This window comes from Barbus barbus (assembly GCF_936440315.1).
Source record: "Barbus barbus genome assembly, chromosome: 24".
Lineage (NCBI taxonomy): Eukaryota > Metazoa > Chordata > Actinopteri > Cypriniformes > Cyprinidae > Barbus > Barbus barbus.
In genome coordinates this window covers 1122051-1143472 of record NC_136752.1, presented here as the reverse complement: position 1 = coordinate 1143472, position 21422 = coordinate 1122051, and the positions used below count along the sequence as shown (strand labels likewise).

Below are 21422 nucleotides of genomic sequence, written 5' to 3'. Positions count from 1 at the left end.
CTAAAAAATGCTATTTTATTGAACCTACATAAAAACCCTTGCCAGACCAATAAAATGACCCCAAATGTTGTCCCAACTAGTAAAACACAGTTGTCTGAACAAAGAATTTCATGTTGTTGAAATGTTAAGGCTTTGTGAGTTCCCAGCATGCATTGCAGCATGAACAAATTATGCAGTTACTGTTATAGGATTATTGTTTTGCTGTTTGCTGATTTCATTTAAACTTTTTTTTGTTTATCTTTATTATTAGTTATTTGTTGTACTGTGATGTAAAGGGCTCATCTTTTTAACATTTGTTGATTGCCACCGTTCTTGAGGTTTAGTGTGTCTAGTTTTGAGGCCTAGAGTACATTCAGCCACTTTTGTTCATTTTCTGGATATCTTAGTCTTGTATGTTGTCTTACAATTAAAGACAATGTTGTCTACTTTTAAATTATCCATTAATGTTTGTCATTTGTAAACAAGTAAAAAAGTTCACAGAACATAATTTGAGACTCATTGGAAAAGCATTAGAAGTCTTTTTAACTAACAAAACTGTGTTAGCTGAACAAAAAAAGAGACATGTGACTTTACTCTGTGACTTGGGTTCAGTAAATAACTTGGTCCAAAGTTGAGTAAACTCAAAAAAAGCTGTGCAGCAAGTTGCCTTGAAATTTTAAGTTAAGTCAACTTTTCATTTTTGACAGTGCATAAGCAGAGAGAAGCTCTGGCATGTCTTGTTCCCGTTCTCAAGGAACCGAGGTTACGATAGTTACCAGAGACGTTTTGTTTTAACAACTAGTCAGAGCTCATTTCCCTTGCATTTGTAGCATGTCAGTGTATGTGTGTGTGCGTGTGTTTTTGTGACAAATGAGGACATAAATTTGTATAATGACACAGGTATGACAGGTATTACAAGGTATCATAATTTTATGAAGACATTGCCCCATGTCCCCACTGTTCAAAACGCTTATAAACCATACAGAGTGAGGTTTTTTGGGGGAAAGTAGAAAGGCACAGTCTCCTGTGAGGGCTAAGTTTAGGTGTAGGGTTGGTGTAGGGCAATAGCACACACAGTTTGTTCAGTATAAAAACCATTACGCCTATGGGATGAACCCACTTTTCACAAAAACAAACGTGTGTGTGTGTGTGTGTGCTAGTGTGCACAGGGCCGCCCTTAGGGTGATGCAACTGGTGCAGTCACACTGGGGCCCGTGCTTGAGGGACCCCGTGGCAAATGGACCCCCCCCCCCCCCCCCAAAGTAGCAAAAGTACTAAAAGTGCTATTGGCTACCTGTCATGAACGGACCGAGGGGGGTTAGCCCTAACCCTAACCCTAACCCTAACCCACCCCTACCTTGCACCGGGCCCCACGTCAGCTAAGGACGGCCCTGAGTAAGTGTGTGTGTGTGTGTATGTGTCTGGCGTAGGCTGATGCAGTCCAGCTGCTGGAGTCACTCAGTCTGTGAGTCTGCAGATGCACTGGTATTGTTGAGCTGGAGCTGATGCTCATGTAATTATTCAGCAGCCTGTATCTCCAGCAGAAGACTCATCTGATCCCGCTCTGTAGCCCCGCCTCTGCTGCCCGACCTGTATTTATAGCTTATTGCAACAGCAGCATTCAGTCATTCAGTGAGTGAGTAGCTCTAGTGTAAGACCATCAGCGGGTCTCTCAGCTCTCTCTCTCCGCATCCAGACCGGACCAGCATGACGGAGACTGCGTCAGACCCCGCTCCAGGCGCCGCGGAGGAGCCGGAGGCGAAGCAGGAGAACGGAGACTGTGCAGCGGACACGCCGCGGCAGCTGGAGCCCCCGGAGGGCGGCTGGGGCTGGGTGGTGATGTTGGCCTCGATGTGGTGCAACGGATCGGTGTTCGGTATCCAGAACGCCTTCGGTATCCTGTTCGTGTCTCTGCTGAAGGAGTTCGGCTCCGAGAACGACGATGACCTCCGCTTTAAAACAGGTAATAACGCCGGAGAGCGAGCGATCCACGTATGTGTGAGAGAGAGAGAGAGTAATGTGTGTGTGTGAGTGTGTGTGTGTGTGAGTGTGTATGTTTATGTGGTTTATGAGGACACAAATGTGTATAATGACATGGGTATGACAGAGGTATTACAATATGAAGGTGGTTTATGAGGACACTGCCTATGTCCCCGTAATTCAAAAGGCTTAAAAAACATACTAAATGGTGTTTTTTTGAAAATCTAAAAATGCACAAAGTCTCCTGTGAGGGCTAAGTTTAGGTGTAGGGTTGGTGTAGGGCAATAGCACACACAGTTTGTTCAGTATAAAAACCAGAGAGAGAGAGTAGTTAGTGTGTGTGTGTGTGTGTGTGTGTGTGTGTGTGAGAGAGAGAGAGTAGTGTGTGTGTGAGTGAGAGAGAGAGAGAGAGAGAGAGTAATGTGTGTGTGTGTGTGTGTGTGAGAGAGAGAGTAGTGTGTGTGTGTGTGTGTGTGTGTGTGTGTGTGAGTGAGAGAGAGTAGTGTGTGTGTGTGTGTGTGTGTGTGTGTGTGTGAGAGAGTGAGCTGTGAAGTGAAACAGTACACCACTTCTCCTACTTTCGAAACAAAGTCATACACAGAAAGTAGGGTACTTTAATGTCAGGAAATCGCGTCATACTTGTATCTTGTTGTCACAGCGCATGATTATCAGCGTGGATTTACTTTCGAAAGTGTGTTCAGATCTTATATGTGACTCTGGAGCACAAAACCTGTCATAAGGTCAATTATTATTATTTTAAATTCAGATTTATGCATCATCATTGCTGTATGGTTTGTTAGGATAGGACAATATTTGTCTGAGATACAACTATTTGCAGGCAGTGCTACCCTTTTTCACAATTATTCAAAAATGCCCCTCTCAGACAAATAGCAATGATATATTGTGGTCAGTAAAACAAAACTCATTTGAATTCTAATTAACATGATCATTTGTACAAAACAAAAGTCGTAAATCCCTGTTTATTTTGGTATATCTGTCAATCTGAGGCAGGTATGTTTTGCATGACTGACTGATTCCAGTTTGTTCAGAAACCGAGGCTCTCCAGCTTATGGTTCTTCAGAGTGGGTCGACCAAACAATATTTCAAACATTTCTCATCAATAAGCAAAGCTAGTGTGTCGAGTTAATTAAAAATATATGACACATTTGAGCATATTACATAATTCATCAATGCCTGTTTGTCATGTCTAATACACGATCCAATCATGATCGGGCCCAAGTTCAATATGCTCTTTTCTGTTCTCATTCATAATCAGGTGAAAGAGACATGGTGGAGTGATCTGGATCTGTGCTTTGTCTCATTTTATAATTAAGCCCCTGAGGAACTCTCTGCACGTCCCTGACTATTAGAAAATCTGGAATCTGAGGGAGCAAACAAATCATAATATTGAGAAAATCTCCTTTAAAGTTGTTCAAATGAAGTTCTTAGCAATGCATATTACTAATCAAAAATGAAGTTTAGATATATTTACGGTAGGACATTTACAAAATATCTTCATGGAACATGATCTTAATATCCTAATGATTTTTGGCATAAAAGAGAAATGTGAAGTGACATACTGCCAACTATGGTGACCCATACTCGGAATTCGTGCTCTGCATTTAACCCATCCATAGTGCACACACACACCGTGAACACACACACACAGCAGTGAACACACACAGCAGTGAACACACACAGCAGTGAACACACACAGCAGTGAACACACACACACCGTGAACACACACCCGGAGCATTTGGGGGTTCGGTGTCTTGCTCAAGGGCACCTCAGTCGTGGTATTGAGGGTGGAGAGAGCGCTGGACATTCACTCCCCCCACCTACAATCCCTGCCGGCCCGAGACTCGAACCCACAACCTTTGGATTACAAGTCCGACTCTCTAACCATTAGGCCACGACTTCCCCTAATGTATAATGTATAAATGTATAATTTTGATCCATACAATGTATTGTTGTCTATTGCTACAGATATACCTGTGTTACTCATGACTGCTTCTGTGCTGCAGGGACATATATAATCACAAACCTGCAAGAAAACCTAGACCAGGAAAATATTAATGCCAGTTGTGACAACATGGGGCTCTATAGGCTTTTCTGCTCAAGCTCTGTGAAGCACAAAACAACCCATGGGTGCTATTATGATAATATAAAAGATGTTAAATCATTGTTTTGGCCATCAGAAATAAAACCCGCATAAGAACTCTTGCTTTGACTTGACATGTCCTTAGAAGAGACTTCAAGCGTTATCTTTGAGTTATTGTTACTGAGGGGAATGTAGTGAAATGAGGTTTTTACATCCCAAATGATGAGTTCTGACTGATCACACCAGAAGACAACGAGGAGCGTGTATTTCTTTCTCAGTCACGGCACGCCAGTGTTTCTGTCAATGATTCGTTTGCCCTCTAGATCATTAAAGTGCATGTATTCTCTCTCCACATGACTGCAGTCGGCAGGAGAGTCTGGAAGCGCCTGTAATGTGTGAGTGAGCAGAAGGCCTCGTGTACGGGCTGTTATCATGCGTGTTCTGTGCCATCAGGGGTCTCAGATCATTCTCTGTGAAAGTGTTTGTGTGAGCTGTGTGAAGCTGCTCATCTACATCTGAATGACAGCTCAGCTCAAACCAGTGATGAAGATCTGAAGCTGCTCCAGAGTCATCATGCAGCTCTCGCACACGCCAGGTTTCTTCAGGTCTCAAAACTCTATCAGAAAGACAAATGAAGGCCTTAAAAGAAGAACCATCTTTCACCACAAATAACCTTTTTGTGGAACAGAAAGGTTCTTCAGATGTTAAAGGTTCTTTATGGAACCATTTAGACACAAAGGTTGTTCTGTGGCATCGTGAAGCACCTTTATTTTTAACAGTGTAATTTGGTTTCTTGGTGTAATAATATTGATGCATTTGCACCGCGAGAGAACAATACTGACGAAGACCAGCGCTTTTTTTTTTTTCCAGCATGATCAAGTTATTTCCATATTCTGTTCATACATAGTGTTTAGGTTTAATGGAAATCTGCTAAACCTTGAGCTATTGTAAAATCAAAATATTTTTAAACATCTTTAAAGCATTGCTAATAGAAGACATAGAAACCATACTGAAGTATTGCACATAATTTATTCCTTTCATTTTCATGACGTGGTTTTCAGGAAGTCCTGAAGCTCTGTAGAAGGCGTGTGAGGACATTGTGATTGTAATGCGCTGCTTGTGCTCAGAGCGCTTGATGCACTTTCAGAGGAAATCTGTTAAAGTCATTAACACAACAACAGAGCAAATATAGCTGTGAAACGCTCCTGCTGCTGTTATCTGCATTCATTTGCATCTGACAGACTGGATCTCAAACCATGTCTTCATTCCCTCATTAAACTCTTCCTGCGTAACGCTGCTGAGGATTGCATCATGTCCAGCTGTCAGAAGGTCAGAGGTCAGTCTCCTCAGAAGCAGCTGATGGCACAGTTGATATCCGAGGATCCAGCTTTATCCACATACACTGCAGTCAAACGCTTTTGAACAGTAGGATTCTTCTGCTCTCCAAGCATGCATTTATTTGATCCAAAGTACAGCAAAAACACCAATATTGTGAAATATTTTTACTATTTAAAGAAACAGTTTTCTATGTGAATGTGTTAAACTGTAATGTATTTCTGTGATCTGCAGCTGTATTTTCTTCATCATTACTCCAGTCTTCAGTGTCACATGATCTTCAGAAATCATAATAATATACTGATTTACTGCTCAACAAACATTTCTGATTATTATCAATGTTGAAAACGGTGGAGTAAATGTTTTCAGGACTCTTTGATGAATAGAGAGATCCAAAGATCAGCATTTATCTGAAATAAAAGCTTTTGTAACATTATACACCAAGCTTGGAGTCAGTGTAATTTTTTTGGGAAAGAGATTCTAGAAATTAGTATTTTTTATTTAGCAAGGATGCTTTAAATCGATCAAAAGTGATGATAAAGACATTTATAATGTTACAAAAGATTTCTGTTTCAGATAAATGCTGTTCTTCTGAACTTTATATTCATCAAAGAAACCTGAAAAAATTACTCGGCTGTTTTCAAAGTAATAATATATATTTTTTGAGCAGTAAATCAGTATATTATTATGATTTCTGAAGATCATGTGACACTGAAGACTGCAGTAATGATGCTGAAAATACAGCTGCAGATCACAGAAATACATTACAGTTTAACACATATTCACAGAGAAAACAGCTGTTTTACATTCTAATAATATTTCACAATATTACTGCTTTTGCTGCAGTTTGGATCAAATAAATGCAGGCTTGATGAGCAGAAGAGACTTCTTTAAAAACATGAAAAATCATAGATATTACACAGCAAATCTCAGCTGCTTGATTGTTATATTGTTGCAAGAAAGTAGACTATATCATCATCCAGCTCAAATCTGCTGAATGTGAATAAGGCATGAAGATATTATAAACATTAACATGGTGATTTTCTGTAAAGCTGCTTTGCAGCAATGTATTTTGTGAAAAGTGCTGTGCAAATAAGTTTGAGTTTGATGTTCAGAGTCTCATGTTTGTCAAACAGTTCAAACAAAACACACAAGACCTGCTGAAAACTCCCTCTAGCCACCTTAGCAACCACTCGCAGCGCCTTAGCAACCATTTAGCAAGGCTGCCATCTATTTAAACTCTTCAGATCAGTTTTGAGACTCCTGTAAGCCCATGAGCAAGCACGACTGTTGATCCAGCGCTGCTGCTGTGATCTGACGAACATCCCACAGTACAGTTAGAGCGAGAAATGAGCTTTGACCTTCAGATGACTCGAGGAATGATGTTAGACGTGTGTCTCGTTTCTGTCTCAGACACTGAATTACACCGGATCTGCAGGATGAAGAATAGCTGATGAATACAGTGACGCAGTTCTTTTAAATTCACAATGAAATATTAGCTACTTTTCCAAATAAGCATCAAGTTACTTCTGTTCTTCACTGATATCTCTCCTGTCCCGTGTTGAGAGGAGTCAGGATTGAGATACAGAGACACTTCCTTCAGTTCGAGGATCATTCATTTCACTTTTTGTGTGAAAGGGCCTTTATAGTTGCCAAAAATATAAGTTTAGGATATTAGTATAAGTTTATATAATATAATTATATTATAAACTTATATAATATAAGTTTTTGTTATTAAATGTAAATAAGTGAGCCCAGCCCAGGTGACAAAAAGTAACATAACGCATTACTTTCCATAAAAAGTAGTGCTGTCAAACGATTAATCGCATCCAAAATAGTTTTTGTTTGCATATGTGTGTGTGTTCTGTGTATATTTATTATGTATATATAAAGACACACACATACAGCATATATTTTGAAAATATTTACATGTATTTACATGTCTACATTTATATTCATATAACTTATATGATAAATAAACATTTAATATATAAACATAACCTATTTTACTGAAATATATGCATGCATGTATGTGTATTTATATATACATAATAAATATACACAGCACACATATATTATGTAAACAAAAACTTTTATTTTGGATGCGATTAATCGTATGACAGCAGTAATAAAAAGTAACTAAGTAATGCAATTAATTATTTTATGAAGTAATGCAATATTGTAATTCATTACTATTATAAGTCCATTTCCCCAACACTGCTTTTGAGTATGACAGAGGAAAGCTTGCTTTGTAGGTTTACTGTCCGTTTTCAGTGAGAAGCCCTGTTTTATAAAGTGTAATACTTTTTGATGGTGTCAGATATATCAAGTTTAATTTTCTGTAAGCAAAAGCCAGTTATCTTTCAGACTGCGCTTTAGTCTGATTTGGCCATTGGGATGCAGACGTGGAAGTTAGTGGTCATGTTTATCATAAGTGAGTGGGCTTGTTTTTCACCAGCATGCTGTTGTAGTTTTGTGCAGTTTCAGAATACAGTGGCGTACTCGACACGCACAGCTCAGTAAAGCATGATTCTTCTCAATCAGTCGTGGCATCCCAGCATTCATGAGCAGACAAACAGGGTTGCCGTGGCTTATTCATGTGAGATGAGCTGCGGTGTAATCAGTGCAGTCATGTTGTGCTCATGTTCCTGAAATAAGAGCCAACACTGGGCCCATCCATCTCCAGTCATTCTGAGAAGTGAAAAACTGCCAAAGGAAATGTTTCCCAGCGTCAGCAGACTGATATCGGCTCAGTTCCTCTGCAGTCTCCGTCAAACACGTCTGACCCAGTGTTTCCAGAGCACTTTCTCTAGAAACGCTTCAGCACATCTCATTAATCACATACGATATCTGACACAGCAGGAGAAACACAACCAACTACTCTTCTTCACTCTTTTCATAACCCAGATGATGAATCCCAATCAAGCCCAGTCCGACTGTGCTGCAGTACTTTAGCAGGGAAATATAAACGGTCACACAAAGTTTCAATGAATTTGGATTACACCGTTTTAACATAAACTAATAAAATCAATGTGATGCATATTTGTCAGCCATACATATATGAAAGATTTCTGATGTCAGATTTCTGTAATTGTACTAATAAAGTAAAGGTGTTTTAAATGCACAATAACACCAGCTTTATATATTTAACATTAATAAATCTTATTTGTTTCCATGCTTGTTCCACAGCTAACCACATTCATGCTTTTTAACTTTTTAAATAAATATGTAAATAAAAATTAAATTAAGTAAACATTAAAAGTAAAATGAATGCATTTCATGCATTGATTGTTTAAATGTAAAAAATTATGCAAATAGTTAAAAAGCTGTAAACCATGATTTTTTTGATTGCAGAAATCCGACCTGTTTTATTTATGACTGACAAATATGCTTTTTTTGGGTTAAGTTAAAACTGTGTTGTTCAAATACAAACTTGATCTTTTTCGATCAAATTTGATTCAATTGATTTCAAATTCAAATTAAATCTTAAATTTAAGCCTATTTTTGGATTGAGGATTTATGTTTTCATCTGTTTATTTGAGATCACAGTAAGCTGGCGAGACTTAACGAGTTCATAAAGACTGAAACCACACAGCCGTTCATTTCTGTTTTATGCATTCCCACACACACACACACACACACACACACACTATACAAGTGGATTATTATCTTATAGCAGTAGAAGTGCACAGATTAGTTAATCGACTGCATTATCTGTGCATCATCTGGTTCTGCATTACTGCTTTATTTGCTCTCAGACCCAGGGTTGTAGGAAAAGAGCTAGCCGTTATAGTCTAATCAGAAAGACGCTCATTATAATCAGTATGATGTATTTTTCATCAACTGCAATAGATGGGAGGTCAGTAGCTCTCTGTGTGTGTGTGTGTTGTGCTCCGCAGCAGTGTGTGTTGGAGGCTGATTGTTGTCGTTCCTGTAGAAATGCTGCTTGGGCGTCTTTTATTGACTTTACCTTGAAAGGTCTGTCAGTCCAGCCTTATTGTGTGCTGTGAGCTCAGCCTGGTCTTCTGGGATGTTCTCTGTGAGTTTGTTATGGAAGCAGACGTTGAACAGGATGTGTTCAGTTCTTCCTTAGTTCCTCCTTCATATAAGCAGCGGTGTCTGGCCTTGGCTCGGTCTGCGGTGAAGCAGGTGGCGTTGGTGACAGACGACACGTGCACTGCCGCACATGTGAGTTAATAGTCAACCGAGCACTTGATCTGTGTTGACACACGCTTTAGGTGAAGGTTCCTGCAGATAAACAGGTAAGGTAAACACGGGAACGGCGAGGAGCGTCCTGTAGGAGCACCAATCGCTGCCGCTCTACAGCATGGCAACATCACCCTGTAAGTGCAGCGCTCTGTGGGAAAGCAGACGTGGCTGCTGCTCGTGTGGTGATAAGGGCCCGATACGAGCAGAGAGAACATGAGTTCAGACGCGTCTGAGGCCTGGAGGGGCTCCTGTGAACAGAGAGCAGCTTTATGACCGACGCTAAAGTGTCTGCTGTATTTCCACACGTTCTTAACCTGCTAATGTGTTTCAGGTCAGTGTGACCCACACAATAGTTAGATTATTTCTATTTTCTTGACATTTTGTGACTATTTTTCATTTAGGGCCTTGATTGTGCATGAAAAGATTCAACATACACCTTTCTAAAGGTACAAATATGTATCTAAATATGTATATGAGGTACTAATATGAAGTTGTAGGGGAAAAAAAAGGTACAAATATATACTTTTTAAAAAAAGAATATAGCATTTGTTCTTGTTTTTTGTTTTGTATAGATAAGTTTTGGAAAATCTAATTCAGTTGCCATGTAGAAAAACAGCAAGAAAAACTTTTTTATTAGAACAAATATTACAAGAAAACAAATTATTACACAATATTATCACTCCTTTTTTGTGTAAGATAATACGCAACCACTAATGAAGAAAATACAGACAAAGCAAAATAAATACATTCAATAAATCAAATATACATAAATTATATAAACAAGCATATTAAACACAAGACTTAAAGTAAACTATAAAATGGTTCCGTTTACTAAAATAATTACTTTCCCCAGAACATCTCATTTTTTCCAATTTCAGAAAAAGCATGGTATCCTCTAGCCATTGAGAGATATTTCCAGTGGAGCAAAATACAGTGCCTAGCTTATAAGGAGGTAAAAGATAAAATATCCAATTATTTAGAATTAAACTGAGATCAAATCTTTGATGCCCCAAAGATTACTATATCGGCAAACTCCAATTCTAACTTTATTCACCTCAGCCACAATAGTACATTTACATTTACATTTATTCATTTAGCTGACGCTTTTATCCAAAGCGACTAAAAACAATCAATTCAGTTAGTCAACTTTATTTATATAGCACTTTTAACAATACAGTTTGTCTCAAAACAGCTTTACGGTATTAAACAGGAAAATGTGTCAGTAATTCAAAAGGACAAGATTAAACACTCAATTTTCAATTAAAGGCATTTCATCAATTCAGCGATGGCATCGTCCAGCTCAGTTCAGTTTAAATAGCATCTGTGCAATCAGGTCGACGATATCCCTGGAAATGAAGTGTCCCCAACTGAGCAAGCCAGAGGCGGCAGGAACCAAAACTCCATCGGTGACAGAATGGAGAAAAAAACCTTGGGAGACACCAGGCTCCGTTGGGGGCCAGTTCTCCTCTGGCCAGATGAACCAGTAGTTTGTTCCAACTGCAGCAGAGTCAGATTGTGCAGAGGACTCAACTGGTTCCCGAGGTCTTTTCCTGATGCCTGTCTAGGAGTCAGGGTCTTCACTGGGGATCAGTCTCTGGGGCTCATCTAGGTGTCCTGGTCTCCGCTGACGTTCAGGGCTGTAGAGGTCATCTCTAGGTGCTGATCCACCATCTGATCTGGATACAGTCTGGAGCTGGGTGGCTACGGTGATCTCGGAATAAGAAAGAAACAGACTAATATTAGCGTAGATGCTATTCTTCTAATGATGTAACAAGTACATTGTGTGTTAGAAGTGGGAAGGGTTCCCAGTTCCGGTTGACCTAATTAATGCAGCCTAACAATCCTTTAACAGATTTGAATATTAGAAGCGTATTACTGTATTATGTGTAAACCAGGTTAAAGAAATGTGTCTTTAATCTAGATTGAAACTGACAGAGTGTGTCTGCTTCCCGAACAGTGTTAGGTAGATTGTTCCTGAGTTTGGGCGCTAAATAGGAAAACGATCTCCCGCCCGCAGTCGATTTTGATATTCTAGGTATTATCAAACGGCCAGAGTTTTGAGATCGCAGCGGACGTGGAGGACTATAATGTGACAAGAGCTCGCTCAAGTACTGAGGAGCGAAGCCATTCAGGGCTTTATAAGTAGTTAGCAAGATCTTAAAATCTATACGATGTTTAATAGGGAGCCAGTGCAGTGTTGACAGAACCGGGCTAATATGGTCATACTTCCTGGTTCTAGTAAGAACTCTAGCTGCTGCATTTTGGACCCGCTGGAGTTTATTAAGTCTGCAGAGCAACTGCCCAATAAAGCATTGCAATAACCTAACCTTGAGGTCATAATTAATGTTTCTGCATTAGACATTAAGAGCATAGGTCATAATTTAAATATATATTTAAGATGGAAACATGCAGTTTTACAATTGCTCGAAACTTGGCTTTCTAAAGAAAGATTGCTATCAAACAGCACACCTAGGTTCCTGACTGATGACAAAGAATTGACAGAGCAGCCATCAAGTGTTAGACAGTGTTCTAGGTTACTACATGTGGGGGTTTTAGGTCTGATAATTAACACCTCTGTTTTTTCAGAATTTAGCAGTAAGAAATTACTCGTCATCCAGTTTTCAAATTGGTATGTTTCATCGGGCCACAAAGAAATATAGAGCTGAGTATCATCAGCATAACAGTGAAAGCTAACACCATGTCTCCTGATAATATCTCCCAAGGGTAACATGCAAAGCGAGAAAAGTAATGGCCCTAGTACTGAGCCTTGAGGTACTCAATACTGCACTTGTGATTGGTATGTTACCTCTTTATCACCTCTGCCATGAATTGATGACAGTCAGATAAGTACAATTTGAACCATGCTAATGCACCAACATAATTTTCTAGTCCATTTAAAAGAATATTGTGGTCGATAGTATTGAACGCAGCGCTAAGATCCAGTAGCACTAATAAAGAGATACCTGTACAACCACGATCAGATGATAGAAGCAGGTCATTTGTAATTCTAATGAGAGCAGTCTCAGTACTATGATACGGTCTAAATCCTGACTGGAAATCCTCACAGATACCATTTTTCTCTAAGAAGGAATATAATTGTGAGGATACTACCTTTTCTAGTATCTTTGACAGAAAAGGTAGATTCGAGATCGCTCTGTAATTAACTAGTTATTTGGGGTCAATTGTGTTTTTTTTTAACGAAAGGCTTAATAACCCTGAAACACTTTATTTATGCTTGTCAAACACTACAGTATGAAATAAGAACTTCAAAAATAAGTTTAGAAATGTAAGACTCGAACTTTACTCTAAATCAAAGACTTGTCTTTTGTTCAGCTGATTTTCAACATAAAAATGTTCATAATATGCGAGTTCATAATATATAATTTTATGTATTTTTTTTAGTCTCTGACAAGCTACATTAGAGGTTTCTGTTTGTAGATGAGTCTTATTTTTTCCCATAGTGTTGATTTTTGGCAAATTGCATAGAAACCAATGGGGTCAAATTACACCCGCAGATATTCAACACAATGGTAGGGTAGATTTCAACATGGGACGCTGGAGTTTGAGCTCCATCCAGCCTCCCTCTGGACACGTGGCCTGTCTTACATCCTGAAACAGGACATGGAAATATTAGGACTTGAGTTCTCTACATTATGGGAGTGAGTCGTCTTCACCTATAGAAAAATGTTCAGAGTGAGATTCCTTTCTAGCAGCAGCATTCCTGTCCCATACGTTACTGTAAGCTACGCTCGACTGCTGTCAGATCGTCCAGCGGTCAGCCTAATGTGTGCCAGCTGTGCACGGATCCCCATAAAGCCTGCTGCAGATTCTGCAGAGTCACGCTGGGGATCAGAAGTGCTTCTGGGTAACGAGCCGAGGTTAGGAAACGAGTTCAGAGCTGGAAACACTCAACGGAAGGATTGGCTGATGCCATAAAGCCTCTGTGATCTTCAGGAAGAGCCTGAGGCAGCATGTTGTGGATCCTGGAGAGACTGTGTGTGTGTGTGTGACAGTGAGAGTGAGTGGTGTGTGTGTGTCCGTCAACAGCAGTGCTTCCAGAGACTGGACTCAGATGTGTCTGTGCTGTTCGCTCAACCTGCGTCTGAATTCTGCTGTAATTATCAGCACTCATCTCGTTCCTGCGATCACATTCTGTTCTGAAAACTACAGAAACAGACTTCACCCACCCGTCATGTGACCTGATCCAACAGATAGGCCGTAGGAAGTTGAAATGGAATTACAGGAAATAGAATATGCTGGAACAGAGTGTACACAAGTTTTTCTCATAGGGCTTTGTTAAAGCGTGTTAAGTCATGATGAATGAACGCAGCCATCAACGAGGAGAATCACAACGTCATGAACTTTGATTTGAAGCACAGAAAGTTTTTGAAAGCCAGACAAAAGTAACAAAAGACTTGGACTTAACAGCTTTATTAAAGGAAAGAACTGCAATCCCATGAAGCACTGCGGGTGATATGTGTGAATGATGTGTGTATATCAAAAAACAATATCTTTTACATTTGTTGCAATAAATGTTTATTATGCATGCAAATATTTAAATGGTTTGAGAGGTCACCAGGAGTTCTAATCATGATTAATTATATAATAATGCAAACAGATTTAACACATCATCGTTAACATCCTCTGAGCTCACAGTAGGTCTGTCTTAGAAGTTAGCATTCAAAATCAGTTTGCTTATGAACACAAATGAATGCTATTATTTACTTCCAGAGCCCAAATCCATTCGATATGATTCGAAGAAATTCAGCAGGCTGTTCTGGGAATTCTGGGACATGAAGTGTTCTTCCATCCCGGTCCGTTCATTTTGTTAAATATAAAGAAATTGTGTAGAATTGTCTCTATGTAGCATTTTAAACAGATCTGTCTGTAAGGCCTATGAAACCTCTAAGTTTCTAAACCTATATAAACATTCAGACCAGCTGTTATGTTGCTAGTAATTCATCAGAATCAGGTGCCTGATATTGTGGACCCAGAGCTGTTGATCTGAAGTGTGACGCAGTCCTCTGAGGTCCGGTGTTTCTTCAAGGCGTCTGCTCAGATGGGACAGGGTCTCCAGACGTCTCTGTAAAAGCTGGATTATTTTTAACTTTGGCATGCCATCTTAAAAACACTTGTGCTGGGATGCTCAAAATATCAGCGCGAGACGCGGCACAATGGCCAAAGACGTGCATCTGGCTGATATTTTTAGAGGCAGTGATTTATAGCATGTATCCAAACACACATCTATATTTATGAAAAGCTCACTAATGGAGTCGCCTGAAGTTATATTCACTGCGTAACACACAACAAGCTCTATGATGGAGAGAAAACACACTCAACCACACAATCCAGTCAGAACACTGAAATCCAGTTACACTTCAAGAAATATATTACTATTGTACAGCAGAATTCACTTCTCAAAAGAATATAGTACAATTTTTCATTTTAATTTAAACTGTGAACCTCATTGTGCAGCACATTGTTACCAACAAATAAAAGGAATTGTTTCAGTTTCATTTGATTACATTTTAAAAGATGAGTTGAACAGCTTTATAGGCTACATTCATTTGATGACCAACTTTTCTTTTGACTGAATTGCCTTAAATTATCAAATCCAAAATCCAGAAAAATGAAAATCCACATAGTATAAAACACACTTCGAATCATAGGGCATACACTGTAAAAAAATGTTTAAGGCAGATTTTTTGAGTTTTCTCAAGTTTTGTATTCAGTTTATACAACAAAAAGTTGAGAAAACTCAAAAATCCCCTACAAAAATAAGTTGAGAAAACCTTTTTTTATACAGTGTATTACTAACATTTTGGCAGTATTTTACTCATTTTACAATATGACTGTAAAAATGTTAATAGATTGTTATATTTTGTTTTATGAAAAACAAAATGAATGAATTAAATTGTTTAGACATGCTTTTTGATTATTAGTTTAAAACTAAATCCAGAAAAATTAAAGAGAGGGAAAAATGAATGTAGGAAAATATAAGGAATAAGGCTGATTTCACTGAGCGCTGAAGACCCTTGTCCTGTAAAGCTCATGTCTGTCAGCATAAATACAGATCAACACACTCTGGACTTGAGGATAACATCCACGATCTTATCATGAAGAGATAATCTGAGCTGGACTCTGGGTGTGTCGCTCGCTCATGGATCTGATCGCAGAAGACAGAAACAGGAGATTGACTGGATCTCAATCCGCTCTTCACGTCACACAGTCAAGTGTTTGTGGCTCTCAGGAAGCTGCTTTTCAGGAACAGAAGGACATAACTCTGTCCGAGAAGACAGCAGCACTTTTTCTCTGTTTCCGTAGTTTGGTGTTTCCATGGTACAGAGTAAAAACACAGCACAACAGTGAAGTGTGTCTCGTTGGCTCACTTCAATCAGTCACTATGAGGGCTCTGTTAAGTTTTGGCCACAAATGTGAAACGATAACAGACATTTAGAATAAAAATGAAATCCTCAAAGATGGGATATGAAGGCTTGTAGTTTGCTCTGTTTTGTCAGGGTTATTATAGTAAAACCATAAAAATATTTATATTGCTAATAATTAGATCCAGTGTGAACAGGAGTCACTCCTGATCTGTTGCCAAACATCTTTATTCTCCTGCAAATCATTACTCATTAATGTAATGTAAAATAATAATTAATTGTATTCCTTGCTTTTTCAGTTCTTGTCATTCACATCATTTTTTTGTAATACAGCTCAAGTAATTGGATTGTTGGAGCTGATACTGATATTTCTTAACAGAAGTCAGTAGAGCTTTATTTGAGCTTCAGCTGGAATATTCCTTTAAGATCAGCAGTGTTTATGCTGCAGCACAGTCTGGACTTCAGATGGGGTTTAATATTCTATAATACTGTCAGTTTAACTGCTTAAACTATCGAATGAAAACAGCACTTGAACTGAATTAACTTTGCAACATCAGTTACTGAGCTAAACTGAACTATTATCTTTTAGAGCTGAAATGGAAGTGGTTTCATATTTGATGGATTGCTGTTGTTGTTTTCTGTTTGTGAAGCTGCATTGACCCGATCTGTGTTGTATGAAGCGCTGTGTAACGCGTGTCCTCTGTCAGTCAGACGGTGAGCGTGTGTTTGGTCCTCTGTCGTCAGCCCGTGTGTTTGTTCGGGACGCACGGATGTGAGTGTGTTTTCTTTGCTGTGCTAACAGTGTGTTTCCAGCATCTCTGATGCTCACTGGAGTGTGTGACGAATCATTACAGACCCGTAAACACACGCCACGGTTTCACTCAGGTCCTCCTCTTCAGATGAAGCTGCACCACACTTGTCTCACAGTGATGCCACATTGCTGGTCCTTGTCTTATTATAAAATTAATAGAATTTATTTAATAAAAAACTTATTCATACAAGACTCATAAGATTCAGGACAGTTTTGATGAAATAAAGTAAAATAAATCGGACATCTTCATGAGTATGATATGTGGTGTTCTTTAGGGAAGTTAGATGGAAGTGTGTGTGTGTGTGTGTGTGTTGGAGAGAGACTCGCTCCATAACCCAGATCATCACATGATCGCTTTGACTTCCCATGTGAAACTGCAGAATGAAGGACAGTAATGCATGTCAGAGGCTCACGAATAAAACACAGTAGTGTTTGAGTGACGCCTGTCATCCAATGCATCCTAAAACATTTCAAAGCTCAATTAAGGACATTTAAGTAACTTTTGTGCAACAGAAATATAATGGAAATATAATGGAAGTCTGTGTGTTAGATGAATGTTTGTGTCTCTGTGTATCTGTGTGTGGTATCTTTCTCTCTGTGCTTCTGTGATAAGAACAAACATGCAGGACTGTGCTGAAATACAGTAGCACAGCACTTACAGTAAATCACAGTAGGGTTATACATCACTATAGAGCTATTTCATGCTGGAAATAATAATGCCTATGCTGAATGATCTGTTGAATGAATTGCTTTACAAATGAAAAATCTTTCATCCCATTTGATTTTTTTCTTCTTTTATTTGGATTGATGGACACTGATGCACTCTTGTCATTTGACTCAATCTGGCCTGTGTTGTTGGTTTTTTAATGTAAATCAGTAAAACAGGATATTATAATGAGTTGTTTATTATCACACGTGTAAACACATTTAAATATTTCTAATGGAAGTTTCATTTACTCATCCTGTTGGCTTCTCTCTCTGTGTGTATGCAGCATGGGTCGGCTCTCTCTCAATGGGCATGATCTTCTTCTGCTCGCCGATCGTCAGTGTGTTCACCGATCTGCTCGGCTGCCGGATTACAGCGGTTGGAGGGGCAGCGGTGGCGTTTGTGGGACTTCTGGCCAGTTCCTTCGTCACGTAAGTGCATTATTTTCACCTCAGGTGTTAAATAAAGACTTTTTTTAATTGCTAAGCAGTTAAAAATAAGCTTTACATGTATTTACATGTAATTGGAAGTAGATGGTAACTGACCATGCTTCATTGCTGAGTGTGCTTACCAGTGCTTAGCCAGTGGACTATAAACAGGATGGAGTCATTTCTTTCCAGTTGCACTAACCCATCTGTTTATATACCCTACTATCCTACTTGTGTGATTTTATGTTCACTGTCAAAAGGGAGTAATGGATTTGTCTGTAAGCAGTGGATGAATAAAATATTTTTATTCTGATGCATGATTTGAAGGACTGTGCGTATCAGCTCACAGATGTCTTCTTATCATACTCAGTCCTTTGAGACCCAGAGTTATATTAAATCAATTAAACTGAAACATACAACACTGTATTGTTTTGGTCTGACACCGGGGTCCCACAAGGCTCTGTACTTGTACTTGACCCTCTTCTCTTCTCTTCTCTTCTCTTCTCTTCTCTTCTCTTCTCTTCTCTTCTCTTCTCTTCTCTTCTCTTCTCTTCTCTTCTCTTCTCTTCTCTTCTCTTCTCTTCTCTTCTCTTCTCTTCTCTTCTCTTCTCGTCTCGTCTGTGTGAAGGAGAAGAGGGAAGACTGTTTTTGAGGCTTTCAACACTTAAAGTCAGTAAAGATATTAAAAAGTAAGATGATTACTTAACATACTTTGTTTGCAACATATTATCCCTAACAGTGCATATGCCTGTATGAGACGATCACAGACATATTTACTACTTAAATGCTCTGCACTAAATACATGTTGCAGTATGCTGCTGAACTGGAGAGCATAACAAGCTCCATATGGAGTTATTACGCCACTAGTATGAGCAGAACTGAACTGAACAAAAATCTCTTTTTCCATCTGGCATTGGTCAGAGAGACAGATGGATGTTTTGAAAGCGTCACAGAGTTACAATGGTTCACCCCTTAGGAGAATCAACCTATTAATTTCTTACAGTCAACATTAAACTGAGAGATGGTGAAGAATTCTGAGATCACAGGTATTCACTGGGGAAATTTCACAACTGTGCTTTGAATTAGACTAATAGTAGCATTACAGTAATATTAGCATTGATTTAAAATGTGCCTTTGAAGCTAATGCGGTCTGATCATCATTCTCTGCAGGTCTCTTGGGCCGTTGTACTTCACCTACGGCATAGTCTTCGCCTGTGGCTGCAGCTTTGCATATCAGCCGAGTCTGGTGATCCTGGGTCACTATTTCAAGCGGAGGCTGGGCCTGGTGAATGGCATCGTGACGGCAGGCAGCAGCGTGTTCACCATCACGCTCCCGTACGTGCTGTCCGGTCTGCTGGACCGCGTGGGACTCGCCAACACGCTGCGTGTTCTGAGCGTCTTCATGTTCTTGCTCATGCTAGCAGGATTCACCTACAAACCCCTGCTGCCCAAACCCGTCAGCAGCAGTAAGTCGGGCAGCTGCTGTCCCTCGCTCAACAGGGTGTTTAACGTGCACATCTGGAGGTCGCTGGGATACCGCATATGGGCCTTTGGGATCCCTGCGGCCCTGTACGGATACTTCGTGCCTTACGTTCATCTGGTGAGTGTGCTGAATTCCCAGTAACGTCTTCACAGATATAGTACAGATAGTTCACCCAAATGCGAACACTTTTACCTGTCATGCTGTTTCAAACCTGTATGCTTTCAAGGAATAATTAGTTGAAATATAAACTATATAAAATGTGCTCATCCTCAGGCCATCCATGGTGTAGATGAGTTTGTTTCTTCATCAGATTTGTAGAAATGTGTCTCTGCATCAGTGTCTCAGCAATGGATGCTCTGCAGTGAATGGGTGCCGTCAGAATGAGAGTCCAAACAGCTGATAAAAACATCACAATAATCTACAAGAAATCCACACCACTCCAGTCCATCAGTTAACATCTTCAGAAGACAAAAGCTGAAACACATCCATCAAGACGTTTTTAACTTCAAACTGTAGCTTCCAGCTAAAATATGAGTCAATAATCTATAATAACGCTTCCTCCAGTGAAACTATATCTTTAAGGCTAGATTACACGACACAACTTTTGTAAAGATTTTAGCTCCGATTTACAGTACGGCTGAGCTGATGATAGTTAGCAAAAGTGAAAGTCAGTTTGTTTTATTTGACATATTTCACGTTATTCTTTGTTGGTGAATGTTGTCTGGAGGAAACCTCTGGTCTCGTGATATGTTTGCACACAGACAGAAGCTGACAGCATCATGATGTCGTGTTTCTGAAGCGGCTGAGGTCAGCAGTCATGCGCTGAAGCATCAAGAAATGCAGATTAGCACTTTTAGCAGTCACAGTCCGTTCTTTATTCATTTATGATCTTGATCCAGCAGATAAAGGCCAGTGGTTCACCTGCAGTCACACATGAACCATCTCCATCAGTGAACCGTCATCATCAGAAAGAGATTCTGTTCAGTCATCGGAGATAAGATATTTTTGCTATTTTTGAGATGTTCCGATTTGATCCTTTATTTCTTCTGCAGAGCACAAAAGGAGATATTGTGCGTGAAATACTCAAGATTGCTCTGACAGGGACTGGAGCTTGCAGGCGACTTCAGAGAGCATCATAGCAGCAGTTCACATGACTGTATTGTCAGGCTAAATTATGAATTTGTCTGAGGAACAGACAAACGTCTAGGTATGTTTTGCCTAATGATGGTTGAGGTTGTGATGTTGATTGGGAATGATCCAAACCTTGCTCAGATGGCCCACGAGAGCCACGTCAGCAGAGTATCAGTGCAGTTCCTTCATCTGTACGCTGGACTCCCACGTGGAGGGATGTTGATGCTGTGAGGTTTACCGAAATAAAATGTCAATTTGATCTGAGGAGCACGGGGCGTAGCTGCAGACTGTGCTCTACACAAACATCTGCTCTGTTATTGTAGTATCTCCAGACATGTTTTGCGCAGGTTAAGTTGCCCCGCAGAGGGTGGATGATGGGCAGCACTGAAAGGGAAAGAGGATGTTTATATGTGGAGAGCCGCTCTCTCGTCCAGAATCCTCTGGATGTTTTCCTTCCGCTCTTTTTGGGTCGAGGAGGTTAGCGGTGGACAAACACACATCTCAGTATGGTTTTGTCATCTGCCAGAGGCTGAAGAGCTCACTTGAACTGTTCAAGTCAAAACAAAAGCATGTTTCTCAGGGTTAGAGGGCACATGGCCTCGCAGGGTTTGAGTGTTGTTGTGAAGTCCTCCACTCACTTCAGAGCAACAGCAGGTTTAATACCCAGAAGTGTTTTCTTCATATATTTTCTGTCTCTAGTAGTCGTGGCTGTTATCATGCAATCTCTAATATATTAGTCTGATATATTGTGTGGTTGACTAAAGCTCAAATCTGGCACACGTCTTTTTCTGATCATTTTTATAGGATAGCAGAAAGGACAAGAGATGTTTGTGGAATCTTTCAACCACAAGGTATTTTGGTTGCTTTCTGTTCCC

At 39.7% G+C, this 21422-nt stretch overlaps 1 protein-coding gene across 2 annotated transcripts in view; it reads left to right on the top strand.

Moving 5' to 3' along the window:
* The first annotated feature begins 1584 nt into the window (after nucleotides 1-1584).
* Nucleotides 1585-21422, top strand: part of slc16a10 (solute carrier family 16 member 10) — a 41532-nt gene continuing 21694 nt past the window's right edge. The window contains exons 1-3 of one of the 2 annotated variants that reach the window (XM_079375820.1): nucleotides 1585-1942; nucleotides 17792-17936; nucleotides 19104-19533. In XM_079375820.1, coding sequence (XP_079231946.1) covers nucleotides 1687-1942; nucleotides 17792-17936; nucleotides 19104-19533 — 831 coding nt within the window. In that variant the 5' untranslated portion in view covers nucleotides 1585-1686. The remainder of the gene's footprint in view (nucleotides 1943-17791; nucleotides 17937-19103; nucleotides 19534-21422) is intronic. The other variant, XM_079375819.1, reaches the window with a different exon arrangement.